Source organism: Eleutherodactylus coqui, chromosome 6 (genome assembly GCF_035609145.1).
Source record: "Eleutherodactylus coqui strain aEleCoq1 chromosome 6, aEleCoq1.hap1, whole genome shotgun sequence".
NCBI lineage: Eukaryota > Metazoa > Chordata > Amphibia > Anura > Eleutherodactylidae > Eleutherodactylus > Eleutherodactylus coqui.
Window position 1 is genome coordinate 43,085,155 of NC_089842.1, and position 22,726 is coordinate 43,107,880.

Below are 22,726 nucleotides of genomic sequence, written 5' to 3' on the forward strand. Positions count from 1 at the left end.
CCCCTCCTTCCATGTAAGTTTTTGGTTTATGACCAATGTTGCCACATTGGTTATATTTCTAACATATGCTCCTACTATGAGCGCAGGATTTTTTTGACCTTCTTTATTCTTTTGCTTTCATACCCTGAGGATCTGGTTAAAAGATCCCTGAAATCCATGCTGCTCTTCCCTTTATAAGTGGATGCACAAGCATAGGAAGAGACTCCTTGAGAATTGTCATTGGGACCACAGGAGAGGCTCCTGGACACCCAGTTTGTCTAGGATACAGGTATCCACACCAGGTGAGTCCAGAATCAGTTTTTTAAGAAACTCTGAGGCGCTTTCCTGAAGTTTTTCTATTTATAACTAATATAGACAGTCATTAATAGCTGCCTACTGAGATACTTGTCAGTAAGGCCTGCTGGGTAATTTAGCTCAGTGAGAAATTCATGAAGGGATGCATGCAGGGCTTTTGTTTCACAAACAGTAATGGGGTACCCAGCTCATGTGTAGCCTAAACCATTCTGACTTATAAAGAGGAGAAGATAAGAGACAGCTAGAGCGATTTTATTATAGACCGAATGACAGGCTCATTTATTACATAAGCATAGAGACATTATGTACTCCTACACAGCTCCTCACCATTCCAGAAAATATTTAAAGGGGCTGTTCCACTTCTAGCTGTTTTGCTGCAGGAAGCAGACAGCTCTGTAGATTGCACAGTGGCCCGGGTTGGTATTGCAGGCTGAGTTCTACTTAAGTGAATGATAATCAGCCTGCTATACCAGCCCTGGCCAGTGCACATTGTATGGAGCTGTTTGCTTCCTACAGCTAGACAACTGGAAGTGGGACAACCCTTTTAAAATCACACTCAGAAGTCGTCACAGTTTTAGACGTCATGCTCTTTTACAGCCACAGCAACGTTGACGTGAGTATTATCTATATAGTATTGCGGAATTTTACTGTCATCAACCTGGAAGCTTTTTATTGAGCATCCTGCAGCTGTCAGCGCCATCCTCACCGTCTTCTCATCGTAGAGCAGCGTGTAATATTTCATTTCCCCAATTGTGAAATGACTAGCATTGAGCCCTCCAATCATCACCATCTTTCCCCCGACCTTCAGCAGTGAAGCCATCTTCTTCATGTTTTCAGTGTAGGAAGCTTGGTCTTTGCTGACTGGGCCAAGACCCCAAACACTGAGGACGCAATCGACTTTCGGAAGTACATGAGGGTCGGTGAAGTTTTCTTTGGTGAAGTCACAGTGGAGGATGCACTTCACTTTTTTTCTCAGTTTTCCCTCCAGCTCCTGAGCTCTTTCTCTGAAACACAGATACAAATAATGCAGTGGACAATCTTTGACTATCAGTTCCATAGAATATATCCGATTCTGTCATTCACGTCATTCACAGACACCATAATGGGGGAAAGGGGTAAAACGACCATTTAAGGGATATTCTGGACTTTTACAAGTGACAGTCATCACTATTTGATCGACGGGGATCTGTGGCTTGTGGTACCTGCCAAGTATATATATATATTAGGAGTACAGAACAAATAATGGTCTGCAGAGGGTGGAAGACAGGCATTCAGGCTGCAGAAACAAGAGATAACACCTGTGGGTGTGACAGGAAGCAACATGAAAATGGCAGTTCCTGCCACACTGAGGCGGAAGCTGGCTGAGAGCCAGAGTAGATCTTGCCAGAAGCATAAATGCTCATGGGGCGTGTGGCACTGGTGTCCCATAGTGCTAGCAATCTACTAGTTATTCTAGCAGCCCACTACTCGGTCCAGCAGCCCACTAATTATTCCAATCAACTAATATCAGACCAGCTGCCCACTTATTGACCCAGCAGCCTAAGTAGTAGTGGCAAAGGACTTGTTGGGAGGTGGAGCTTACATGGCCACCTATAATGAGCAGAGGCAGTGTTAACAGTGTCCTGATGTTGGCTGCACGCCTGCACAGAGTGCCCTCCTGATGCTTCGGCCAGTGTCAGCTGGCAGGTCAGTCTTAATTAGGGATTGGAAAAGTTACATGCACTGGCTACAGTCTGAGTCAGAGGCATAAGTGTTGCATGGCTGCTCATTATTTTTTTGTTTTGAACCACAGATGCACAAATTTGGGCCTACCCACTGATTCAATGGCTGCCACTGCCCATCGGGAAAATGCCCGGTGAGGCTGATTGCTGGTTATCACCAACACTTTCCTCAGTCAATAGCAACTGCAGGGGTTTAAAGGGGTGTTTATGCTTTTTTACTGTGAATGATAATGGTAACACCAGTGCTGTCTAGCACAATGATGGGATTAATAGCAATAATGCAGAAGCAGAGAGTTAGGTTGAATCAATAAGGTTCACTTTTACTAACACTTGTAGATATCTACGGATTTACAACTTTCATAAAAGCACATTTGCATAGATACTAGTAAACAGCAGTATATCTGTATATAAGAAGAGATAGCGGAAAACTGCAGACTGTGGAGAGATTTAGCATTAAACCATTGGTTGAACTGAATGTGAGCGCAATTGGATTTTTCAAATAAGTGCTAAGGACCAATTCCACTCAGGGTTCTGGATTCAGATTTGGTTGCTTCAGGTCCTGAGGCTTGGCTGAGTACTCCCGGTACCTTCCAATTCACTTTACACGCTTCTCCTCCACTTTTCCCACTCTGTTCTGGTCTTAAGGCGTTTCCTGCACTTTCTCACTCTCCAAAAAGATCGCTGACGGGATCTTCTGTCGCCAACTTGTAGCTTACCCTGCTCTCTAGATTCACTTTTAAATCGCTCTGCTCGGCTCCTCGCACATGCCCTACCCCTGCAGGTCTATCTCAGCAGGACCTTCCTTTGCTTAGGCAAATGATCCTCCAATCTCAACCTCTGTATTGCTTTTACACCACTGGCTTCTGGCCAATCAGGTTATTTCTCTCATTTGACTAACAGACCAATAAGAAGAATCACTGCCTGCAATCAATAGAAAGGGTTTATCATACCCTGCTGCTAGGTATACTTCCTTACTCATCAGGGGCATTGCTGGGGTAAGCGCCAAAACTACCTCAGTTTCTCGTTAGAGATTTGTAGTAGTCTTCTGAGTCACTACACTGAGATCTTTCTTTTCACTCTAAAAACAATTTATATCATTCCTCACCTAGAGCTACAGCTGCACAAACCTGGCCCTTCCCCTGAGTCAATCACTAGCACTGCCCACCGGGAACCTGCCCAATCAGGCAGATTGCCAGTTTGGGCCTGCTGATGAGAGTCAGTGATATCACTAAGACCTTCCTTTTCAGTCCAATAACAATCTATCATTCCTCACCTGCTGCCGAGGAGATCACAAACTTTCTGCATCCCATGGGAGAAATCCAATGCATCCGGCTGGTTCTGTCTCCACTTCTCCAGTTCTGCAACGTTATCTGCATTTGCATTTAACACAGTGATGTCATGGCAGGTGTCTAGCAGTACTAGGAGGGGGGAAATGCCTAGACCCGTAATTAGCTCAATCACAGAGCCTCCACAAATGCTGTCTGGAATAGAAAATGTCACAGTTAAAGAGCATTTCCATATATATATGTCACATGATCTACAATAAACCTGCTACAGCTATCTACTAATGTGTTCTCTATATTCATAATGCTGTAGACTATTAAATTGCTCAGCAAGCCCGCTGTCTTTCCACAAAGAAAGATTGGGAGGACCGCAGGAACTGCAGTGTTGGATCACCAGGCCAGAGGACAGGTAAGTACCCCTGCTTTTGTTACTTAACTTCAAAAATTATTGGGTACTGGACAACCCCTTTAAGCAGGTACCTCTGTCCTGTTGGTTCAAAGCTGCAGTGTAAAGCACAGAGAAATGACAAAGCTGCAGGTTGACCCTCTGATGAGACAGGAGATGTGTTGTAGACTATGTCAGACTTCCAATAGCACTTTGCTTTCTGCAGTCACTGAGGTTGCTGGGTGTCCAGAGAGGAGAGCCCTGGGGAGCTGATGGGGGTATCAACATGAGGACCCCGACCCCTTCTATTACTTCTAGGCCACCTTCACACACTTATTTTTAAGCATTTTTAAATGCCTCAAAGAACACCACATATTCTCATCCGGTCTGTGTGCTGACCAATGTACAGGATCTCACACATGTACATGGGTTATTTTCATCCGAGAATGCAAAAAGAATAGTTATTTATTTATTTATTTTTTTAAGCCTGCATGCATTCACCCAGTCTAATGAAGGGGTGCTATTTCTGTCCAATGTTTGGACTGATTTTTCGGTCTGAAAATCGGACAGAAATATCACCTGCATGCAACTAGAAAACAATGCAAAACATGCCTGTTTGGTTATTACTTAAAACATACTGGAAAAAAAGCAAAATAAAGCAAAAATAAGAATATATTTTTTTCACAAAATGCTGTTTTTGAAACCAGTTCTATAGCAGATAGGTCAGCAACAAACTTTAGGAAGAAGTCTAAACTCTACCTAATATGCCGAGTAATTTCCGCGCAGGGCATAGAGTGACCTCCTCTGTAAGTGGATCTGCATCTTTGGAGTAGAACGTCTTATAAAATTCTTTGCTGTTATTGAGTGTGGGGTAGTAAGCCTTCTCCATCTTCAGAAATACGCTATTAGGAGTGTACACTGAGTTTTATACTCCCAGACTCCCAACACCCTCAACTAGTGTCAATAACTAAAGTTTACACATGTTTTTTGCAGCGATCATGAGATACAATGTTGATGTTTGTTATAAATATGTAATTTGTGTCATCTGACACCTGTGATTTTAGGGAAAAGTCTAACGTTAAAAGTATGTAATTGGCGATATATCAACCGGACAGCAGACAGTGGTTTCCAGGTCTATGATCCCTATTTTAAGTGATAATTCATTATCATATGGATCATAGCTTTTCTAGTTCAAGTCCCATACTGGAGCATAAAAAATGTACCCCAAAAAAGTAATGTAACAAAAACAACTTGTTTTGCGCTCTTTCCCCTCTTTATATAACACTAGCTGATATACCCGGCTTTGCCCGAGTTAATTTGATACAGGTGTTTACGTGTTGTTTGCGCATAAATTTTTACGAAGTCAAGGTTACTTTAGAGTAACCAAGAGATAAAATATGTATACACGTAGAGGAGCATTAGATTCTCCTCAGACTGCATGTACTGATGCACCTCGGCAGAATGTTTCACGCCTCCCCCTGTCCTCATTTAGGAACTAAAAAATGCTCGCACCAAATTTCACGCTTGTACGACACTGGGAGGTTACATTATATAGGGGTGCACATACTTTTGCAATTAGCATTGAATAATTGAGTTGTGACCCCTTTACTTCTACCATTTAGGATCTAAAGAATAGTCATGTTAAATTTCATGTTTGTACGACATCGGGAAGTTAGAGAAATAGAATAGGTACATTACACAGGGGTGCCAATACTTTTGCACTTAGCATTGAATAATCAAGTGGTGACCCTTTTTCTTTTCCTATTTAGGACCTAAAGAATGCTCCTGCCAAATTTCATGTTTGTATGACACTGGGAAGTTAGAGAATCAGATAAGGTACATTATATAGGAGTGCCAATACTTTTGCAATTAGCATTGAATTTTCGAGTTGTGACCCCTTTACTTTTCCTATTTAGGACCTAAAAAATGGTCGTGCCAAATTTCATGTTTGTATGACACCCAGTACATAAGGATGCCAATACTTTTGCACTTAGCACTGAATAATAATCGAGTTGTGACCCCTTTACTTTTCCTATTTAGGACCTAAAGAATGGTCATGCCAAATTTCATGTTGGTACGACACCGGGAAGTTAGAGAATTAGATTTGGTACATTACACAGAGGTGCCAATACTTTTGCACTTAGCATTGAATAATCGAGTGGTGACCCCTTTTATTTTCATATTTAGGACCTAAAGAATGCTCCTGCCAAATTTCATGTTTGTATGACACCAGGAAGTTAGAGAATCAGATTAGGTACATTACATATAAGTGCCAATACTTTTGCAATTAGCATTGCATTTTCAAATTGTGACCCCTTTACTTTTCCTATTTAGGACCTAAAAAATGGTCATGCCAAATTTCATGTTTGTATGACACCCAGTACATAAAGATGCCAATACTTTTGCATTTAGCATTGAATAATAATCAAGTTGTGACCCCTTTACTTTCCCTATTTAGGACCTAAAGAATGGTCATGCCAAATTTCATGTTTGCACGACACCCATTACATAGGGGTGCCAATACTTTTGCACTTGGCATCGAATTTGAGTTGTGACCCCTTTACTTTTCCTATTTAAGACCGAAAGAATGCTCATGCCAAATTTCATGTTTGTGCGACATCGGGAAGTTAGTGAATTAGTGGCGAGTCAATCAGTCAGTGAGTCAGGTCATCAGTGAGTCAGTCAGTGAGGGCTTTCATCTTTATATATATATACAGTATATATATATATATGTGTATATATATATATATATATATATATATATATATATATTATCTGTAACGACCTGTACAATAGATTGAACACACTATTTGTCCTCCATCAATAAAAAAATTAAAAAGCTATGGACTTTAAATGCAGCAATGCAAAAAAATAATAATTTCCAAGAATAAGGGTTTCTATTGTGCAAAAGTGGAAACCCCTAAAAAAATATAATCTCGGTATTGCCGTAATCCTACCAACCTGTAGAAAAGCTTTATTCTGCCCTTTTTTTCAGTTTGATTAAGGCCTTAGTCAGACGGGCGTTTTTTGCCGCGATTTGCGGATCGCATGACGGATGCGCATCCGCAAATCGCGTGACCGGTGCGCGCAAGTCGCCCGCAAATCGCCCGAAAATCTGCTCCTAGCCGCGTTTCATTAGAAACGGGCCGGAGCTGTCCAGCGCATTGCATTCAATGGAGACTGCAATACAGCCCGCTCCATTGAAAGCAATGCGCTGCGGGCGAGCCCGGGATGAATTGTCGGTAAGGGCTTAAATATATAAGCCCTTACCTGCAATCCATCCTAAAATGTGTTAAAATAAAAAAAAATTGCATTCTCACCTTCTGCCTGCAGCTCCGGGCAGCCGTCCTGCAGTGGGTGTGAAGGGGGTGTGAGTCAGACCTGCCCCCTGATTGGCTCAGCGCTGAGCCAATCAGAGGCATGCCTCACTCACACCCATTCATGAATTCATGAATGGATGTGAGTCAGACCTGCCCCTGATTGGCTCAGCGCTGAGAGGCAGCAGTCACTCACCCATTCATGAATTCATGAATGGGTGTGTGAGTGAAACCGGCCTCTGATTGGTCAGGCTGTGACCAATCAGAGCAGATCATTCAGCAGGCGGGGATTTTAAAGCCCCGCCGGCTGAATAGTGCCGAGAAGCAGTTCAGGAGAACTGACAGCGGCCGCGGCTGGACTCCGGCTGCAGCGGAAAGGTGAGTGAGAAAGTACAGGCTCATAAAATGGAAGAATCTGTCTCAAAATGGTCGCTAGATACAAAATGGAGCATTATAAGATGTAAATAAGCTTGTGTGTAGTGAAACAATTATTCAAGCAGAAATAACTTTACAGCAGGAGATTCGGTGCAATGCGTAATGATGTGTCTCTCTCTGTTCTTTTTCATGAGAACCAAGTCTGGACAACAGTTCTTATCAGGAAAAAGTCCTCCCACACTTTCAGAAAAACTTGGACAAGGGAACTGACTGTACTACAGCGAGCTGAATAACAAAGGGAGGACCAGGGAGGACGAGATAACGCTGAAGCTTGAGAACATAAATATATTCTCACTAAACAGTGCATGATTCCAATGTTTTTTCTAACCCAATGAGATTAACCCCCGTGACTAATGACGTATTCATTTTCTGTATTAGAACTATAGTCAGTCAATAAACTTTTCAGTGTGTACGCGCCTTAAGCAGAGTGGGCTGTATATACTTGCCGCGGCTCATCTCGACATATCTGTGAGAGCTAATTACTATACATCATAGTTTTTGGCCTCTCTGATGCATCCAGGTATGAACTAATTTGGAACCCAAGGCTTGAAAGGTTAATGTGACCGGTCATGTGTAACGGTCCTTAACAGTTGGCGTAGTCGGCAGGATTTACTGATTGATTGACTCTTGTGTCACTCATCGGACGACGACATCGGACTGGGAGAACATATATCCGCTGTGCCAAACCAGAGGACTGATCAACCTCACACACAGCCCGGTAAGTGTCATATTTATCATATGATGCCTGCCGTTGGTCTGTTTTGGCTCAGTTGATTGACAGACTCCTAGGTCAGTCGGATGTTTGATGTTTGACATCATAGTTGTCATCGGTAAAGAAGTTTACCTCAGGTCTTGGGTGGTCTATGACACCAGGGGACAGAATCTTTTAGGACGTTATAAATTGTATTATCGAGCATACTTCTCAGGGACTGCAGATCCCGGTTGAGAGACGGACTTCTCAGGGACTGCAGATCCCGGTTGAGAGACGGCTTCGAGGTTTAGTTTATTGAGCATACTTCTCAGGGACTGCAGATCCCGGTTGAGAGACGAACTTCTCAGGGACTGCAGATCCCGGTTGAGAGACGAACTTCTCAGGGACTGCAGATCCCGGTTGAGAGACGGCTCAGAGTTTAGTTTCGGAACATGTTTAAATTAAGGTACCTGACAGTGGTCTGTTTGATTCTGTCCACTTGGTGTCATGTAGAGTAGGCAAAAAAAAAAAAAAAAAGTTAAGAAGTTATGTGAAAAGTGTGTCAGCTGATAATGAAGGAATTGTAGTTAATAGACGTTTGCTCAAGTTTGCAGAGAAAGATGTTTCAGTAAGTGACGTACAGTTGAAGTAAGAAAGTTGCAGATTCAAGATGGCGATTATTCATATGCTTTGAGTTGAAGACAAAGAAAGGCAGCCTTTCTTCACCATCTGAGGGCACCGCCCCGGCCGTGTCATGGACGATGTTTTTCTCCCTTTTGTCCTGCCCCTAGATGGCCGTGTTGTTATTGGGGCCAATACCAGTCGATATATCTTGATACGTGTCTAGTATGTAGTATTCCTGGACCCTCCCGTCACCATCGCCCAGTTAGGCCACGCCTTCGGTGGCCATTTCAGTGCCAGCCACAGCCCAGCGGCCATTTTAGCATCTGTTGTAACAATACCTTCAGCTGCCGCTCAGACGTCATCTTAGCTCCGCAGCAGAAATGAGCTGGCCTCTGACCTCCCATCTATGTATGTTTTTACCTGGCATACCAATTCTGCGCACTGCAATGACGAGTGCCTTTTCTGAATTTTGCATAGAAACATTCAAGTCCCCTCATCCCACCTGCAAACAGCCTTCTCCCGATTATCTGTTCTGCAGTCTGTGTTTAGCACCCCCATCCCAAGTAGGTCTGTGCTTAAAATTTCCCATGAATGTAGTTGTTGCTGGAAAAATCTTTTCCACTTTGCAAGGGGGAAAAATGGAGGAGAAAGGGAATCCTCTAGTCTGTGTCCCCCTATGACATGAAGCAAGTTCATGCAGAGTCTGCAGACAATTATGTGCAATTAACCACCGTGCTGTCTGTCCTGTATGTTTTAATGTCATAACATTGTGTCATTGCTGTACGTGTTGTCCATTCCTCATAAGTCAGATACTGCTGAGAAGAAAGGCCACTATAGGTGCTAGGATCGCAGACGGCAGTAGGAAAGCTTACAGAACGAAGGAGAGGGTCAATATGTGATAATATATATAGATATATAAATATATAGGAGTACATAGAGGGTTAATGCTTGATCTATTAGAAGCCGCAGCTAGGCCGGAGCAGGTCTCCAATCTCCCCCCTTCCCTTTGTTTTTCTCTTCGATCTAGTCTTAGGCCTTGAGAGTTAGAGCGGAGAACACTGGACAATTAATTAAGTTTGCTTGACTAGAATAGAACTCAAAATGAATCCAGTGAATATTAGTTTTGCTGTTCTTTGTGTAAATGTCAGTTCTGTAACTGGTCGGACGAGTGCGTAATTGCTAAATGTGTGTTCCTTTTATGGGAAATATTAGTGCTGTGGAATCTGGTATACTTCTCTGGTATTACAGACAGGAGAGGTGGTAGTGATTGAATGCATTTGTTTGCAAGATGAGGACAGTTGCATCATACGCGTTACGTCCTGTGTGAACTCTTACTAACATTTGAATGAGAGAGACAGACTTGACCGCATGGATGGATGAGAGTTAATGACCCGTGTTCAGACTATGATAAATGTAAGATGTGTGATGCAGATATTGACTGGGGATACAAGTTTTTCTCCCCCCTTTCTGCATATGCAGACTGTAAAATTTTCAATGTGGATAGATGTTTGTAGAATATTCATGTCTTTATTATTGGCACTGATATCTTACGGTGCCGGTTCAGAAGAGTTTTGTAAACTAACTGCTCCAACAAACACCCCTCTTTTTCCAGTCCAGAAAAGATGCTGAAGGGTCAGCCAGGCACCTACCGCATGTAGGTGCTGTGTGCTGTCGGCGCTGTGTGATGTAGGTGCTGTGTGCTGATAATCTGGAAGCCTGCCAACAGGCCACAATTTCACTGTTAATTTTTCTTGCAGAAAATGTCTGTAAAGCCTCTAAAGACAAACTCTCCTGGGTCACTGTTTAGGCCAAGGAACTGGACATCTGACATAGGAACAAAAGGCTGCTGTCCCGGCCATACCTGTACCTATATGCGTTGCCAAACCCCGCACCTTTCTGGGCCTTGTTTCATACTGCCGACCATGAATGCACTCGGTTTCCCTACTTATGCAACCACTCTATGACTGTCTTTCAATTATTCTTTTCTCTCTCACCTCTGAAGCAGCTCCCTCGTGTGTTTGTGCGGTGGCAGCAGTACAGGCAATGGTTAACAAATCTTCGGAGTTGGTATTGAACTAACCCCCTCCCCATGATATCCGGAGTGTATACACGCAAGTGCAACCCAAGCACTTATTTCTGGCCCGTCAAATCCAGCTACTACCTTGAACTCGGTTACTCTCCCAGTTAAGTACCCTAGTTCAAAAGGGGGGGAGAGAAGATATAGGTGATCTAGGTATTGCAGGTCAGCTATTTTTAAAGCTATTTTTAAATTTTTAATTTTTAATTTTTTCTTTTTCCTTTTTACAACAAGGTTATGATCTATTTGAAATAGAATACCAGCCTGATTGTCTAGCGGTAATCGGTGCAAGGGGTTCAGAAGTGCCAATTCAGCTGGCGGAAACTGAACCACTTGAGGTAATGTTTAAGGGGTCACGATACTCACGCGCTTCCTTGTGCTGGAAGGTCCTGAAAGCGTATTGAGAATTGCGTGATGGGACCCTTGGGAGGTTGTATCAAACTTCACCTGTCCGGTGAGGCTCGTATACACCCCGGGTCTGAAAGTCACCCGACTTTATGTCGGATGGCAGCAGACCAAACGACACCTCTCCCTGTCCTCACTCTTACGCACGCAGAGGAACAAGCTCTTAGCCCCTTTGGTCCGTCAGTACCCCCTGGCACATGTCCAGGAAGATGCAATTGCAGACACTGTCTCTTCTTTATGTTAACTGAAAGCCCTTGTTAATAATGCATATTTTGAGTTGTTTTTATAGATGGTACCCAGGGTGATTGACGACTCCACGCTGGATATGCAGTGATCACGCAACAAGATGTCCTAAAAGCAGAATGTCTCCGCATGTCCCAGGACAGGAAGCGGAGTTACAGGCCCTCGCTGAGGCGTGTGGAGTGGTAGAAGGTAAGACGGCAAACATTTACACTGACTCCCGGTATGCATTTGGCATAGCTCATGACTACGGCCTAACATGGAAGGCCAGACAGCTTGTTACCTCAGCAGGACAGCCAATTAAGAATGGTGCAGCGGTGACAAAGTGGAAAGCTCACACCAATTCCTACAGCAGAGAAACAAGTGGCAACGCCATCACAGATCACACAGCAAAGGCAGCGGCCCTTAAGCCGTGGAAGAAAAGAAGAAAAGAAGAAAAGAAGAATTTAACAATAATTTTGGACTTTGATATAAACCTTGGACTTTGATTACTTTGATATGAACTTGGACTTTGAATTACTTTGCTATGCTAAAGACTTTACAGTTACAAGCCAGCAATGAAGAAAAAGACAAATGGACTAAATAGGGGAGCAGCAGAAATGGGACGGTGAATGGCGAACAGTCAACAGAACTTGCCCACCACGGTCCCTGTGCCCCATGATGGCCCAGCGAATGCACGGAAAGACACACCTACCGGGGGTCCAGAAGTCCGCCTTGAGGTCGTGTCCTCTGGCCTGCTCCGTCGCCTCCGGTGCCGTCCGGCATGACGTGCCCACAAGGGTCTTTCTGACTTTATTCCTGATAATGTTGCCTCCTGTGGCTAGAAACGCACTGACGCCGAAATCTGCGATCTGCACGGAGCCGTCTTCACCCAGGGGGATGTTTCCAGCCTTAACATCCCTGTAGATCTGGCCGTTCTTATGCAGGTACTCCAGACCTTCTAGCACCTCCTTCAGCATGGTGGCGATGCTTGCCTCATCCAGCACCCTGTTCAAAGCAGCAATGATGTCGACGCTTGAACAAGGACGGGTGGCTCCTGGGTTTCCTGTAGTTGCTGCATCATCACTTGTCCAATTTTGCATGATCTTTGCCGTCAGCAACAGGGCAGAAGTAAATTTGCCACATAACACTTGCCTAGACCACTCTACCCATTTCAGAGATTGCAAATTGGCTACATTCAGCCCCCACTTGTTGGGAAGCATGAATATGTGCTTGTTGTTGATTTCTTTTCAGGTTGGAGACCTACCCTGTTACCAAAGTAAATAAGCAGGTAACTGCACAGAAGCTCATGAATGAGGTAATCCGCAGATACAGGGTACCGGAAGTGATTGAGTCAAACAAAGGTACAGACTTCACAGGTGAAATAATGCAACAAATCATGTCTGCTTTGGGTATATTCCAGGCTTTTCACACACCCTACCGTCCACGGAGTAGTGGGAAAGTAGATCCATGGGCAATGAAGGAAACGGGTAAATTTTGAATTGAGTGTCTTTCATTAGTTTTTCTTTTTTCCAGGAGGATACATGCCACAGTAGCCAAGTTTGGGAAATTATTCTCTTGTTAATGTTGTCATAGGTCTCTCCAAGGAATTGTCAATAACGCATTCTGTGGTCTCTGTTTCTCTCTCAGGTCCTACAGACGAGCGTCACAATCTGAAACCAGGTGGCAGGTTTGATCCACATGTGTATATATATATAGATGCAAACAGATTGCCAAGGGGGGGTGCCAGATGAGTTTAAAGCCAGGGATCAAGTTAAAGCCGGATTTGAGTCCCTGTTTGGAATAGTAACCATCAATAAGAATGTTTGTATATATATTACAACTAACAAAGGTTTGTGAGCTATACAAGAGATGCACTTTAGGGGCCTGCTGATCAGTTGGGCCCCACGGCCACCATGGCTTTCCGGAACCGAGTGGCTCTGGATATGATGCTAACCGAGAAAGGTGGTGTTTGTAAAATGATTGGTGAAAACTTGCTGTACATATATTCCAGATAACACAGGGCCCTACAGGTAAAGTGACTATCGCAATAAAGAAATTGGCCACATTGTCAGAAGAGCTGAAGCGTAATTCTGGGATAACTAACTCCTGGGATGAGTGGTTTGTACGGACCGGACAATGGAAACAATTCTTAATGCAGATAAGAATAGGGATTCTGGTTACTCTTATCATACTCCTGCTACTTTCTGTCTGTATTGTGCCCTGCATGAGACGCTCTTGTGCTAAGCTTACAGATCAGATGGTACCTATCGCCCCCGTATACGTAGATATAGGGACCCCGGGCGATGGCTATATGCCTATAATACAACAGAGCGATTTGTCCTCTTATGGATCTGTCTCAGCAGAAACAGGGGTGACCACTCTAGTCTCCCAGCCATTAGAATAGAGTAGTATGTATGTTGTAGATCCCTTCTGTGTCCATCAGGTCTTCGCGTTTAGTTAGTTAGGATTAGTTGTCGGGGAAGGGATTAGCCCTTGGACAGCTGACCAACAATGATAGGTAGGGCATAGATCATAAGCTAGAGATAGGGAAAGCAAACCTTACCCCGCCCAGTAGAAGTTATAAAGTACCGTTTATTTTGAGACAGTTTCTAGGGGGAATTGAGAAAGTACAGGCTCATAAAATGGAAGAATCTGTCTCAAAATGGTCGCTAGATACAAAATGGAGCATTATAAGATGTAAATAAGCTTGTGTGTAGTGAAACAATTATTCAAGCAGAAATAACTTTACAGCAGGAGATTCGGTGCAATGCGTAATGATGTGTCTCTCTCTGTTCTTTTTCATGAGAACCAAGTCTGGACAACAGTTCTTATCAGGAAAAAGTCCTCCCACACTTTCAGAAAAACTTGGACAAGGGAACTGACTGTACTACAGCGAGCTGAATAACAAAGGGAGGACCAGGGAGGACGAGATAACGCTGAAGCTTGAGAACATAAATATATTCTCACTAAACAGTGCATGATTCCAATGTTTTTTCTAACCCAATGAGATTAACCCCCGTGACTAATGACGTATTCATTTTCTGTATTAGAACTATAGTCAGTCAATAAACTTTTCAGTGTGTACGCGCCTTAAGCAGAGTGGGCTGTATATACTTGCCGCGGCTCATCTCGACATATCTGTGAGAGCTAATTACTATACATCATAGTTTTTGGCCTCTCTGATGCATCCAGGTATGAACTAATTTGGAACCCAAGGCTTGAAAGGTTAATGTGACCGGTCATGTGTAACGGTCCTTAACAGTGAGTATACAATTTTTTTTTATTTTAACACATTTTAGCATGAATTGCAGGGAAGGGTTTATATATTTAACCCCTTCCCGACAATTAACCCCGCGCACGCCGGCAGCCCATTGCTTTCAATGGAGCGGCTGTATTGCCGCTCCATTGAATTCAATGGGCAAACATCGTTCTTCTCTGCCACAGATGTTACAGCTGTGGCAGAGAAGAATGATTTGTCTTCTATATGTTCTCATTGGGGTCGGCGCTGCTGCCGCCGGCCCCATTGAGCGCATATACAGAAGCAAACAGGAATCGCAGATCGCAGATAGGTGCGATCTGCGATTTTTTGTTCTATAATTTTTCGAAGGAGCGCATAAAAAGCGCTCATGTGTCCGATACCATTGCGAAGCAATGGTTTTAAAAAATCGCCGGACGCATGCGCATGCGCAAATCGCGGCAAAAAACGCCCGTCTGACTAAGCCCTAACGCTGTAAAATAAAGATCCAAAATACAATGGCAGAATTTGTGGGTTTTTTTTCTCCCTGCCCTCCTGTGAGGGTATATGTATATATTGCCATATGTTCTTTATGCTTTATACCTGTATGCAAGTTCTATTCAATTCCAAATGAGAAAAACTTATATGTCGCCTTACATCAGATATGCCAAGAGGCCTTGCAAGGCGAAGACAAAATGTATCTTGAACACAAGAAGAATCGGACAAGGCCGCGTGTACTTGGCTGTTTTCCCAGAAGCCCATATCAAGATGTTCAACTATGCATCTGAATTTTCACTGTCTCAGGCCGGAAATCCGGACTTCCCATATATGGAGAATGCATGCTTGGCCGCTTTCTTAGAATTGAGTGGGTGATTCTTTGCACTGGAGTTAATTGAATATGTGATTTTCTGTACATAAGCCAGAGGCGCCATATCGAGATAACGACTGTTTTCACTGTCTCAGGCCGGAAATCCGGACTTCCCATATATGGTTATGAACCCATCACCCATTCCTGGTGATGAGACAAAGGGTATAAGATCTCATGTAATCTGTAATAAAGCAGAGCCATGTCCTGTGTGAGAAACTATACCAGACCTCCGTGTGGTGTCTCTTCTTACCGCTGGCAGTGGGGCAAGTGGGGTGGGCCTGATTGGTGCTGTACTTAGAATTTTACCCTGACAATTTGGCGCAACCAACTGGGGCGACAAAGCCAGAGCCGTACAACGCATTCCACCCGGATCCACGCCACGGAGAAGCCGTCCTGCTGCAAACCGAGCCTGATCAACTCACAGAACTCCAGGTAAGACCAGCATATATTTATGTTGTGTTTTACGCTGAGAGTCTTGCAGCGGGACTGACTATCTGTGGTTTGTGACCGGACGGGTTGGGTTAAGAGTTCTACACGGTAACTCGTGTGGGCTTCGGGTTTGCCGTCATGGACCACTGACCGTGATATGCGCACCAATCGGTCACCCAGAAACTAGCCTGTAGTTTATTTGTACTTTGAAGTCCATGGTGTTTTAACGATAGTGAAGGTTGTTTGTTGTATTTAGTCTCACAAGAGAAGGGACCCTCGGTTGTTTTTCCAGTATATAAGGGACTAACAATTTGAAAATTAAGAAGGATGCATGCTGAGAGGGATGCATTTTGTGAGACAGGTTTCATAAGAGAAGGGACCCTCGGTTGTTTTGCCATATATATATATATATCCCAGGCTGACGATTTGATTTAAGAGGGATGCATTTTATGAGACTGGCTTCATAGGGGAAGGGACTCTCGGTTGTTTTGCCTTATATATGGGGCTAACGATTTGATTTCAGAGAGATGCATTTTATGAGGCTGGTTACATAGGAGAAGGGACCCTCGGTTGTTTTGCCGGTATATAAGGGGCTGACAATTTGAAAATTAAGAGGGATGCATTCTATGGAGCGTGTTATTATTATTATTGTTGTTGTTCTAATATGCGTAAGATCTTATTAAAGAAGACAGAGCCCCTTATGGGCTGCCGCCGTGCGGATCAATTGATGGCGGAGAGACAAGGGTCACAATCTGTAGACTGTAAGAAAACTTATGAAAATGTGTGACATCGACCCGCACGGTAGATTACAAAAATGGTGTCTGGGAGGAGGTCTTTAGGACCGAGAGGTGCCTTGAAAGACCAAGGTTTGCTAGAAAGTGCTGGAGGAGGAGGAGAGAGAGACAGTCAGAGAAAGTTAAGTATATACACATTATTTGTTTAAGAAAGTATCCGTAAGTGAAATGTTGAAAAGTACAGTAAGTGATCAAGAGGGCGTCAGGAGAGTGTCTATTGAAGGTTATATTGGCAGCTAGGTAGGGAGAGAAATAAGGGGAACAAGCAAAGTCGAGAAGAAAGGTACAATGCATGTGATTTGTTGGCAGAGAGAGAGAGGAAAATGTGTATAATACAAGATAGATAATAGATATATATATGTGTGTATATATGTATATACTGTATGTGCAAACGGTTAACTGAGCTTGCTTTTAGAAGAGGTTTTGTTGACATGTAGCTGCGAGCTTGTGTTTAGTTTTCAAGGTCAAGAGATAACGAAGCGAGAGAAAATGCAATAATAATCCTGGATAATATCTTTGCTTGCTGTAAAGGAATGAAGGCTTGAAATGAATTTAATTAATTATACTGTCTTAGTAGGCAGGAAATATAGCAATTTCTAAGGTATATTCTTACTTATACAGGGGTCGAAAATGAATGTTGCAAGGTCCCAGGATATGTGTTAATTATGAGTTCAAATGCACGGAATAGTTAAAGGGGTGGTCTCGCGAAACCAAGTGGGGTTATACACTTCCGTATGGCCATATTAATGCACTTTGTAATATACATCGTGCATTAAATATGAGCCATACAGAAGTTATTCCACTTACCTGCTCCGTTGCTAGCGTCCTCGTCTCCATGGTTCCGTCTAAATTCGCCGGCAGCTTGCTTTTTTAGACGCGCTTGCGCAGTCCGGTCTTCTCCATTCAGCACGAGCCGCTTCAGTGTGCTCCCCGCTACAGCTCTTCTGCGCATGCGCAGACGAGCTGTCACTGCTCGGGAGCGCGCTGGAGCGGCCATTCTGTACCTTCCTCTGTTAGAGGAAGGTGCAGAGCCGCCCAGCTGTCCGGAGAAGCCGCCCAGCTGTCCTGCCGTCCAGCTGTCCTGCCGTCCAGGTAAGTGATGGGCCGGGGGGGCTGTCGTCGCTGTCGCTGCGCCGGGGGGGGCTGCCGCTGCGATGGGGGGGCTGTCGCTAGGCCGGGGGGGGGCTGCCGCTGCGATGGGGGGGCTGTCGCTAGGCCGGGGGTGGCTGCCGCTGCGATGGGGGGGCTGTCGCTAGGCCGGGGGGGGGCTGCCGTTGCGATGGGGGGGCTGTCGCTAGGCCGGGGGGGCTGCCTTCACCTGGCCTCCGGAACCTAGCGCTGGGCTCCGGGGCCTTCACCTGGGCTGAGGGTCTAGCGCTGGGGAGCGTAGCGCTGGGGAGCCGGGGGCTAGCGCCGGTTACCTGCTGCCTGGCGGTGGGCGACTGGTCGGCGGCTGCGGGGCGTCTGGTCGGCGGCTGCGGGGCGTCCGGTTGCCATGGAGACACAGCTGGCAGCGTCTCGGGAGCGCGCACGTCGGGCTGCAGCAAGCGACGGGGAAAGAGCCGGCGGCCATCTTGGGGAAACTTTTATAAGTTGCTGAAACGCTGGAACGGTAAGTACAAACCAGCTAGGAAAGTCATTTACAGGGGTAATTAGTAATGTATGTTTAATTAGGGGGACTGGGCAAAAAAAAATAATCACTGCTTCCTCGAGACATCTCCTTTAAGCTAAAACAATTCAGTCTGTGTTTCATATTCGTAGAGAGATAAGACATGTTTTTAAAAGGGGGGGGCTTTCAGACTTCACTTTTTGTTCAGGGTCAAATACAGAGAAAGAAAGACAAGGGGGGCTGAAAAATACCCACAGATTCTAAAATACTTCAGCGTTTAATAGAGCATATAATAGCTTCAGTAAATAAGAAATATAGAATGTCTCAGTCACTCAGCAAATTTTTTTTCACATAATTTGTCAAAAATAGCGCTCATTCACAATCTCATCTCAATAGAATCATGTACTTTATAACATAATAGCACTCACCTCAATGTTTTTCAACTGATGTATGTTTGTTTGTCAAACTTTTTTTGTCTGTGCATCTGTATGTACTGGTACACCTTCAATAGGGGGTGACGGAGCAAACTTGAGAGCATGGATGGATGAGAGTTAGTGACCCGTGTTCGGGCTGTGGTGAGAGTGTGATGCAGATAATGACTGGGGATAAAAGTCCTCCCCATGCATGGGACTTTGCTTGGTTGAGATGTGGACGTGTAGACTGTTAAGCTGAAATGAGCTGTGAAGAAAGACGCAAGGAGCCAATATCGAAGGGGTGGAGCTAGATGATGTAATAGTACGTAGTAATGTTTCATCCCTCTTGTCCAAGGGAGGGGGTGAGGATCTTGAAGCAGCTAGTAAAAGTTTTTTTTTGTTTTTTTTTCTCCTGTCTCAAATTTGATAAGACATTGCAGGCAGGAACAGACTAATAATGAATTCACTTAAAGGAATATCACATTTCAAATATTAATAGATGTTTGTAGATTATTCTGCCCCGATGTAACTCATGTCTCTGCTATTGGTGCTAACATTTTACAGGCCTTATCTGCATCCATCAAATCTTTTTACAATGTTGTACTAACTTGAACCCGGCTACTATTTCTTCCAATTGCGTACCCGGGTTTAAAGGGGGGGAGGAGAAGGCATAGGTGATCTAAGTATTGCAAGTCAGCCATTTTTAAAATTTTTTGCAAGCCATTTTTAAATTTTTTAAATTTTTTGCAACAAGATTCTGATCTATTTGAAATAGAATACCAGCATGATTGTCTAGCAGTGATGCAACAAGAAAATTTAAGTTTTAAAAAAGTTACTGAAAGCCCTTGTTAATAATGCATATTTTGAGTTGTTTTTTATAGATGGTCCCAGGGTGATTGACGACTCCACACTGGATATACAGTGGTTACACAACAAGATGTCCTAAAAGCAGAATGCCTCCACATGTTGCAGTACAAGAAGCAGAACTAAAAGCCCTCGCTGAGGCGTGTAGAGTGGAGGAAGGTAAGACGGCAAACATTTACACTGACTCCCGGTATGCATTTGGCATAGCTCATGATTACGGCCCAACAGGGAAGGCCAGACAGTTTTTTACCTCAGCAGGACAGCCAATTAAAAATGATGCAGCGATGCAGCGGTCTCACGGAGACCCTACTTCTACCTGACAAAGTGGAAAGCTCACACCAATTCCTACACCGGAGAATCAAGAGGCAATGCCATCACAGGCCACACAGCAAAGGCAGCGGCCCTCAAGCCGTGGAAGAAAAGAAGAAAAGAAGAATTTAACAATAACTTTGGACTTTGACTAAACCTTGGACTTTGATATGAACTTGGACTTTGACTAAACCTTGGACTTTGATAAAAATTTGAACTTTGATATGCTAAAGACTTTACAGTTACAAGCCAGCAAGGAAGAAAAAGACGAATGGACTAAAAAGGGACGGTGTATGGCGAACAGTCAACAGCACTTGCCTACCACGATCCCTGTGCCCCATGATGGCCCAGCTGATGCAAGAAAAGACGCACCTCTCAAAGCAGCAATGATGTAGGCGCTTGAACAAGGACGGGTGGCTCCTGGGTTTTCTGTAGCTGCTGCATCATTTGTCCAATTTTGCATGATCTTTGCCGTAAGCAACAGGGCAGAAGTAAATTTGCCACATAACACTTGCCTAGACCACTCTACCCATTTCAGGGATTGCAAATTGGCTACACTCAGCTCCCACTTGTTGGGAAGTATGAATACGTGCTTGTTGTTGTTGATTTCTTTTCAGGTCGGAGACCTACTCTGTTACCAAAGTAAATAAGCAGGTAACCGCACAGAAGCTCATGAATGAGGTAATCTGCAGATATGGGGTACCGGAAGTGATTGAGTCAAACAAAGGTACACACTTCACAGGTGAAATAATGCAACACATCATGTCTGCTTTGGGTATATTCCAGGCTTTTCACACACCCTACCATCCGCGGAGTAGTGGGAAAGTAGATACAAAAGACAATGGAGGAAATGGTCAAATTTTGAATTGAGTGTCTCCCATTAGTTTTTCTTTTTCTTAGGAGGATACATGCCACAGTAGCTGAGCTTGGGGAATGATTTTCTTGTTAATTTTGTCATAGGCCTCTCCAAGGAATTGTCAATAACGCATTCTGCAGTCTCTGCTTTTCTCCCAGGTCCTACAGATGAGTGTCACAATCTGAAACCAGGTGACAGGGTCTATGTGAAAAAGTTTGAGCGAGAAACCCAGTTTAAAGGTCCTTACCAGATGTTGCTCACCACCACAACTGCAGTCAAGCTCGAAGGAAAGCCCACTTGGATCCACACTTCGCACTGAAAAAACTAATGATCCCGCATATCCTTTACATGCTATAATTTGGTACAATTTCTCTAACACACACCTTTGACTACTGTACACTAGCCCCCTGTTTCAGAACAAATTAATATAATCAAATGTGCAATATGAAGCCAACACTGAAGGTGAGAATCCAACACCGCATCGTGCTAAGAGAGAAGTTGAGACTCCAGGTGGTAATTTTGATCCACATGTATACATAGATGTAATAGGAGTGCCAAGGGGGGTGCCAGATGAATTTAATTCTAGAGATCAGGTTAAAGCAGGTTTTGAGTCCTTATTTGCTATTGTCACTGTTAATAATAATGTATATTGGATGAATTATATCTATTACAATCAGCGGAGGTTTGTAAACTACACCAGGGATGCTTTACAAGGGTTAGCTGACCAGTTAGGGCCCAATGCATCCATGGCGTTCCAAAATAGAGTGGCCCTGGATATGATTTTAGCAGAAAGAGGTGGGGTATGTAACTTCCTGTACGTGTATTATGTGTATTATCCTTTTGATCAAAAAGAGTATGAGTAAGGGACTGGACAATGTGACAGCAACATTTCCCTTGTTTGAAAAAAGATGAAGAGCCAGTTCCGATAATGCCAACCAGATACGTTACCAGAAGAATGGAGAAATGTACTAGTACTGTGTCTGCCCCGGTCTCATAAGATGGACTGTCAGTGGAATTCCCATTTGCCTAGGGAAAGTGCAGAAGACCTTAGGTTCGGCGAGGGCACACCCTGTGGGGTGTTAACTCGTACAGATAGAGGGTATGGATGCCCGGAAATAAGCCCAGGGAATCCATGGCCTCCTTCTGAGGTGAGGTAGGGATCCCTCCCTTTTAGGAGTAGGGACTTACGGGCAGTGGAGAAACCCTGACGCAAGGGAGAGACGACCGAGGAAGAGTGCAAGGTCTGATGCTTGATCTCCATATAAGTTTTTAGGGGGGTTTGTGAGGGTATATGTATATATTGCCATATGTTCTTTATACCTGTATGCAAGTTCTATTCAATTCCAAATGAGAAAAACTTATATGTCGCCTTACATCAGATATGCCAAGAGGCCTTGCAAGGCGAAGACAAAATGTATCTTGAACACAAGAAGAATCGGACAAGGCCGCGTGTACTTGGCTGTTTTCCCAGAAGCCCATATCAAGATGTTCAACTATGCATCTGAATTTTCACTGTCTCAGGCCGGAAATCCGGACTTCCCATATATGGAGAATGCATGCTTGGCCGCTTTCTTAGAATTGAGTGGGTGATTCTTTGCACTGGAGTTAATTGAATATGTGATTTTCTGTACATAAGCCAGAGGCGCCATATCGAGATAACGACTGTTTTCACTGTCTCAGGCCGGAAATCCGGACTTCCCATATATGGTTATGAACCCATCACCCATTCCTGGTGATGAGACAAAGGGTATAAGATCTCATGTAATCTGTAATAAAGCAGAGCCATGTCCCGTGTGAGAAACTATACCAGACCTCCGTGTGGTGTCTCTTCTTACCGCCGGCAGCGGGGCAAGTGGGGTGGGCCTGATTGGTGCTGTACTTAGAATTTTACCCTG

The 22,726-nt window shown here is 44.1% G+C and overlaps 1 protein-coding gene across 1 annotated transcript; it reads right to left on the reverse strand.

The window, feature by feature from the left end:
* Window positions 1-530: 530 nt before the first annotated feature.
* On the reverse strand, window positions 531-4,572 carry LOC136631687 (nicotinamide N-methyltransferase-like). Its single transcript, XM_066605978.1, has 3 exons — window positions 4,443-4,572; window positions 3,289-3,496; window positions 531-1,298 (listed from the first exon to the last, which is right to left on the reverse strand). The coding sequence occupies exons 1-3, from the start codon at window positions 4,570-4,572 to the stop codon at window positions 869-871; spliced, it is 768 nt and encodes a 255-aa protein (XP_066462075.1). The 3' UTR covers window positions 531-868.
* Window positions 4,573-22,726: the final 18,154 nt, after the last annotated feature.

Excerpts from the sequence above, each read along its gene's own strand:
- LOC136631687 (XM_066605978.1), bottom strand. The coding sequence starts at position 4,572 with ATGGAGAAGGCTTACTACCCCACACTCAATAACAGCAAAGAATTTTAT. Across the intron at positions 3,497-4,442 it reads GAAATTACTCGGCATATTAG|ACAGCATTTGTGGAGGCTCT; the intron begins GTAGAGTTTAGA and ends TTTCTATTCCAG. Across the intron at positions 1,299-3,288 it reads TGTGATCTCCTCGGCAGCAG|AGAAAGAGCTCAGGAGCTGG; the intron begins GTGAGGAATGAT and ends TCTGTGTTTCAG.